Source organism: Podarcis muralis, chromosome 8, assembly GCF_964188315.1.
Source record: "Podarcis muralis chromosome 8, rPodMur119.hap1.1, whole genome shotgun sequence".
In the NCBI taxonomy this organism is placed as follows: domain Eukaryota; kingdom Metazoa; phylum Chordata; class Lepidosauria; order Squamata; family Lacertidae; genus Podarcis; species Podarcis muralis.
Genome location: NC_135662.1, coordinates 65,183,590 through 65,189,589, shown reverse-complemented (window position 1 = coordinate 65,189,589; position 6,000 = coordinate 65,183,590). Strand labels below are relative to the sequence as shown.

At 44.4% G+C, this 6,000-nt stretch overlaps 1 protein-coding gene across 2 annotated transcripts in view; it reads right to left on the bottom strand.

Moving 5' to 3' along the window:
• The window catches only part of SLC22A23 (solute carrier family 22 member 23), a 95,955-nt gene continuing 89,955 nt past the window's right edge, over positions 1 to 6,000 (bottom strand). For both annotated transcript variants that reach the window (XM_028737834.2, XM_028737835.2), the window contains one exon: positions 1 to 3,174. In XM_028737834.2, the coding sequence (XP_028593667.1) occupies positions 2,817 to 3,174 (358 nt within the window). In that variant the 3' untranslated portion in view covers positions 1 to 2,816. The remainder of the gene's footprint in view (positions 3,175 to 6,000) is intronic.

The window sequence follows — 6,000 nt, the reverse complement described above, 5'->3', positions numbered from 1 at the left end:
TGAGCACAACAAAGACTTTAATGGCGTTAAAATGCAATGAACTCCACAGGCTGGCATGTGGTCCACATGATTCGTTACACTATTCTAAGACTATATGCACAGAGACGGGGAATTAAAAATCTGTTTTGTACCACAAGGATTGCAAAAGTGCTGTGTGTTGGCCTGGAACTTTTGCACGTCCATAACCAAATTCTCTCTCTGCCTCTCTCTCAAATGCTTTTCAGGGCCCCACTCTAGTTTAAAAACAACGAAAAAATTTTATACGTCATAGATTTTACTGAAATGCTAGGATGTTCCTGATAGGTCGCTTGCTAACAAGCATTATATAAAAGGCGTTACACAAATTTGGCACATGAATACTGCACAATTCAAAGAGGCCTTATTTTGTCACTGCGAGGTTGTAATAGTCTCGACATAAAAGAAGAATGGAGAGGAAGAAATGGCCTTTTTGTGGTTGAAGCCAGACAGTTTATTAGAGAGTGTAAGAAAGATGGGGCTCGCACTTTTTCAAGTCCCACTCAGGTGAATGTAGCAGTGGCACTTCAGGGGGGGAAATTATACACACATATATATATATATAAACCACTGAACTATTCAGTGTTGTTGTCTGTGCCTCAACGGGGCTTGAGAAAGATTTCCCCGAGTGTCTCATCCTCTGTGTGAAAGTTACCAGCTTTACAACAACGTCATTTTTTTCTTCTCAAGTACATACATTCTTGCCTCTAAGATCAGGCCAATTTTGCCCTCCTAGCAAAAAGCCAGCACTGAGACGCTGCACAACTTGCTGCACGACAAGCCACTTTGTGGGCTTGGTCGCAGGAACGCAAAAGGCAGCCTGACAAGAGGAAGGAAGAAGAAACACAAGCAAGTTAACAGACAATATATAGAGCAAAGAAGGGTCACGGCAGGGAGGAAAGCACACGAGGGGGAAAAGAGTCCCTTTCCTTCACCCACAAATGCAAGGTGTACATCAAACAAAGTGACAGTCAAATGGATGGATCTACACGTCACCACACATCTGGCTGCTGCACTCATTTAAATGGCTGTACCACTGGGCAATCACAAATGCATGGTCTGAGTGGAAGGGGAGGGAAGGGGGATAGTTAACTATAAGCAAAGTAGCCGCAACTCCAGAACATCCTTGCACAAAGCTGGCTCTGCAAGGCTCTTGCGCAACAAACATGGCTTGAGCAGCCAACATCTGTTTGTGTTAGGAACATTTAAATCGTTGCTAGCTTTTGGTGGAAGAGGAAGGAAGAGGGCTGTTGGTGGGTTGCTCTTTTTTTTTTTTTTTTTTTTGCTTCGTTGACATCCTGATCCTAAACCCATTTTAAGCAGGAGCAACCTCTGTTGAATTTCAGTGTCTAAATACATTTAGGATCAGGGGACGTCTGTTTTCAGCCAAGTGAACCATATGGGGGCCAATGCATTTGTTCATTTGGGGGGGGGGAGGGGAGGAGAAATCCTACAAGAGCACTTGGGATTTTTATTTTGGTGCACTTCAAGTGGCCATTTCCCATAAGCTTTCACGTTGGAAAATGGCAGCCAGCTGATAATATGCAAACCTATTCTTGGAAAAACACTATTACAAATCTCATAAGGAAACCACTCTGGTCTCCATTAAACAGCCAAAGAGCCTGTTTGGTTTATTATTCCCATCTCCCCATCTCCTCTTCCCCTAATCTGAAGCATTAATTTATCATATCATTTCATTTACAGCTTATCGCTCATATTAGTCCGTTAAAATCAGTCTTCGGGGGACAGGGAAGGCTCACAGCTGAGTCAGTGTTGGGATAGACAGAACTTTCCAGTCTAGCCACTTCTGGACCAAGCATGTTCAAGTCTTAAACCCTTCTGGCCATCTTTTTCCCTTCCCAAATTGGAAATATTCTCATAGAAAAAGCACTACCTTATAGTCCCTAGAACATTTGTTAGGTCAGAACCACTTTAGGTAAAGCCTTGTTTACCACTGAGTACCGAATTTTGAAATTGCTTATTGTTGTTGTTGTTATCATTATTATTAATAAACACTTGTAAGAATTCCTTATAAAGAGACACGTTCCTCTTTTAAATCCACATGCCTGATCTCCATTGGAAAAACCGTAGTTTGCTTGTGCAGTGGTTTCTTTTAGGCTTGAAACTGCAACTTTTCAAGTTTAGAAAACAGCTTTTTTTAAAAACAGACTACAGCTCCCTAACCAAACTCTATTTCTGCTGCCTAGAACAGAGTTGGAATTTTAAGTGAGAGCTTTGTATGCACACTTATACAGTAGGTAAACTGCAAGTCGGGGTGGTGGTAGGGAGGACTGGATTATCTGGAGAGACAAAGAAAATTGGTTGAACCTAAAACATCAGTAGTCAAAGAATTCTTTGTCGCAGCAAGGAGATGCTTCATTCCTCCAACAAAAGCACAAAGAGACAATAAAAAGCAAAACGAATCTCATGATTTCTATCTTGGAATGTCTGCTCTTACGGAGAACAACGCGGCTTCATGTTTGTGGTCAACAAAGGAGAAAAGGGAATAAAGTGCTTCATGGCGGGGAGAATCATTAAAATAAATAGAAACATTTCATGGCAGGAAGAAAAGAAAAGTTCCGACAGGCAGTTTTGTCTCCAGCCAGTTGCTTTGAGGATGCACTTCCCCCCATTACTAGTTCCAAAGCAATTTGCACCCCAGTCAAAAGATTCCTACGAGAAGTGGCTTTAGCAGCAGAGTCCATTTCCCCCATTTATCTGTCCCTTTAATTTCACTGGTCTGTAAACCTCTTGTGGAAAGCACTGCCACACCAAAAGTGCCTTCTCCTCCAGCCGGCCAGCTACATCGCCTTCATCCCGTTGGCCGTGACACTCTCGGCCACTCCATCGTTCACGGCGGCCGAATCATGGAGGCCGGAGTAATCCTTGAGTTCGGAGTTTGTCAGAAGCAGAGGCTGCTCCCCCTTCTTGTGCGGCAGGAGGGGCTGGCGGGTGTAATGTTCGCCGTCTGGAATGTTCTCCGGCAGGTTCTGGTTTTTGCTCTCGGGCAGGAGGAGGATGCAGATGATGCAGATGAGGGTACAGCAGGCGAAGATGACATGGTGGAGGAAGTAGCCTTTCTGGTTGTGGAGCTCCATGATGGGCGCCGTGAGCATGCCAAAGCCTGCGCTGGCCTGGACGAGGCCAAGCCCACCACCCCTGTGGAAAGGAGCATGCAGATATATATATTTGGGTGACAAAAATCAGTTTGGTTACAGATTCACCAGTTTGCAGCATAAACGGATCAGAATTGTATGTGTGCTTCCCCGTACGGCGGAGTCGCCTTCAAAACGATTCGCTTCACTTATGCACCAACTTCTTTTTAATAAGGAAACCCAAAGCAGTTTGCAACAATTAAAACATTGCAATTAAAACACCAACAGCAACAGTTCTATACGTTTCATAGTGTATACTTCTGAAAGGTCTTTAAATGAACCTCAAAAAGCAGAAAGGTCCGGCTCTACTGTGCTAGCAAGTTCCACAGGAATGGGTCCCTGGCTGTGTACCTTCTGCTGCTCCAGACTCCAAAATCATGCTCTCTCTCCTGGAGCATCGCAAAGTAGTTCTTTCCTCCATCCTTTCAATAGAGAAAGGGCAACCCCACTGGCAACTTAATCAAGCTTAAACTGTGTCAAAAAATGGCAATTCGTGGCCCCAAATGATTCAGACATCTGAAGGCAGCCCTGTTTAAGGAAGCTTTTGATGTTTAATAGATTATTGTATTTTAATATTCTGTTGGAAGCCACAGAGTGGCTGGGGAAACCCAGCCAGATGGGCAGGGTAATAATAATAATAATAATAATAATAATAATAATAATAATAATAATAATTTAAGCTTCCACTTGGAATAAGGAGGCTCCCCAGCCATCCAACCTTAACATTCTTCGCCTTCAATTCCTAATATAACTATTACTGTGAATGTATTTTGCCCACCTTTAGTGGGGGGGGGGGCAGGGGCCCACATGATGGGACATAGCTCAGATTTTGGACTAAGCAGCTAGTCTCCTCCTCCTTCTAGGCAGGGCTGTCTTAAGCATATGTGGCGCCAGGGTGCAAAGATCTGCCCAGTGCCCCCCCAGGTTGCCCAGTCCCAGGCATGCAGGAGGGCAAGCCAGCCGGCCGGCCACCTCAATATGTCACTGGCTTGGTCGCCCCCGAACTCGCGATGCAGAAGAGCCTGCTGCGGTGCTCCGACTGATGGGCGGGCTTTTCCCCTGGACTCAACTCTCAGGCCCTGGACTCAGCCTAGCGCCCCTGAGAGTCCGGTGCCCGGGTGCCCCGCACCCCTAGCACCTATGGGTAAGACGGCCCTGCTCCTAGGGGTGGCATGGGCTATAAAAGTAAGAGGCACCTAAGAATGAAAATGGGTTAGACTTCGATTGGTACTCCTCAAAGGTATCTGCACTTTTGAAGGAAAAAACTAAGAGTTCTGCCAAAGTTAATTTCATGTCAATTATACCTCATCATCTCACTCAGATTTTACCTGGCCATTTCAATGGCCCCAGATATTTACTACCGTTCACACCCAGTTGGGGAAAAAAATCTAGAAGGATCAATTTTTATGCCCTTGAAAATCCAAATTCTGCATGCTTTTGAGTAAAAATTACCCCACACAACCCAACCCTGGCCATTTAAAAAATAAGCAGAGACAATGAAGTCTTATAATTGTGAAACTAGTGTGGATATGTTGCCTAGCTTAAATTTGCAGCAATTCACCAAACACCGCTCAATAACATCGGTGATGGAAAAGGAGGAAACTTATGCTAGGATATAATATACAAAGGGCAACCACTCATAATTGCCCATCTGTTGCTTTCATGAGCGAGAGTCTACTTTCTATCTCCAGATCGCTAAGAAACTTAACTTGTGAAATTCTCTTTTGTCATCACTAGGGAGCAGGCTTTCCTCAGATTTATACAGAGCCACTTAAAAATAATGAGGAACCACAGTGATTGAAAAAGACATTTTTTTAGTTACGGTTCTTTATCATTCTCCCTCTCTAAAAATCTGAATATTTCTCTTCCCGTCAGTTAGTCATTCAGTCAGCCAACAGGGTGCCATCAGATTAAAGAACTCTCAGCTGACCAAGTGGATGAATTTTAGTTGATTAATGAAATCTGCACACATTTACAGATGAAGGAATCATACTTTGTTTTCAGATGATACAAATTCCTGTCACGGCAGGCCCCATTCCATTCCATGTGTGAGAGGGAGGAATGCCACTTCTACGATGGGGCCTGCCACCCATGGCTTGGGTAGCTTCACATTTTAAAAAGAATATAGTGCTTAAAATATCTCTCCCCAATTAATCCAAGAGCTGGTACAGCGCTGCATCTTATCTACAAAAAGTGCCCAGTATAAATCACTTCTCTGTCGGAAATTCGTTAGATGGCAGCAGGGAAACCACTGCCTTGCAGTACAGTTGTATAGCTTAAAAGATAAACTTTGTCAAAAGCTCTGAATATGCTAACAGGTTCTCTCTAAATGCTGTTATTTCCCCCCCAGTTGATTCCTCCGATTAATCAACTAAAAACTGAAGACCTAACACTGAAATACCATCCAATCAGGAGCGGCGGCTGCTTACCAGGATAGTGCAGGGGCGTTGCAGGGTGATGGTAAGGCAGGGCTATGCAAAGCCAACCCAACGCTCCTGCTGGCACACCCAAGCAGGCCCAACCTCACCATTATCTATGCCACCACCTCCTGTTACCGCAGATGGCAGCAGCACCATTGTTGGGAGAGTGGAGGCATGGCACTGCCCCTGCCTCCCACTGGCCAGTCCTGCCAAGAGAAACTTCAGTGCTCAGAAATCAGACCCACAAACATCATACCCACCCTTCTTTTCTGCAAGAAGAGCATTTCAAGTCTACTTCATTTTTTATTTTATTTTTTGTTGTGGGCTCAGACGTCTGACAGAGCCGTAAGACTGCTTAGTCCGGCACGCTCTGCAAATCCCTACGGATATAAAAACTGCATCCAGATTTA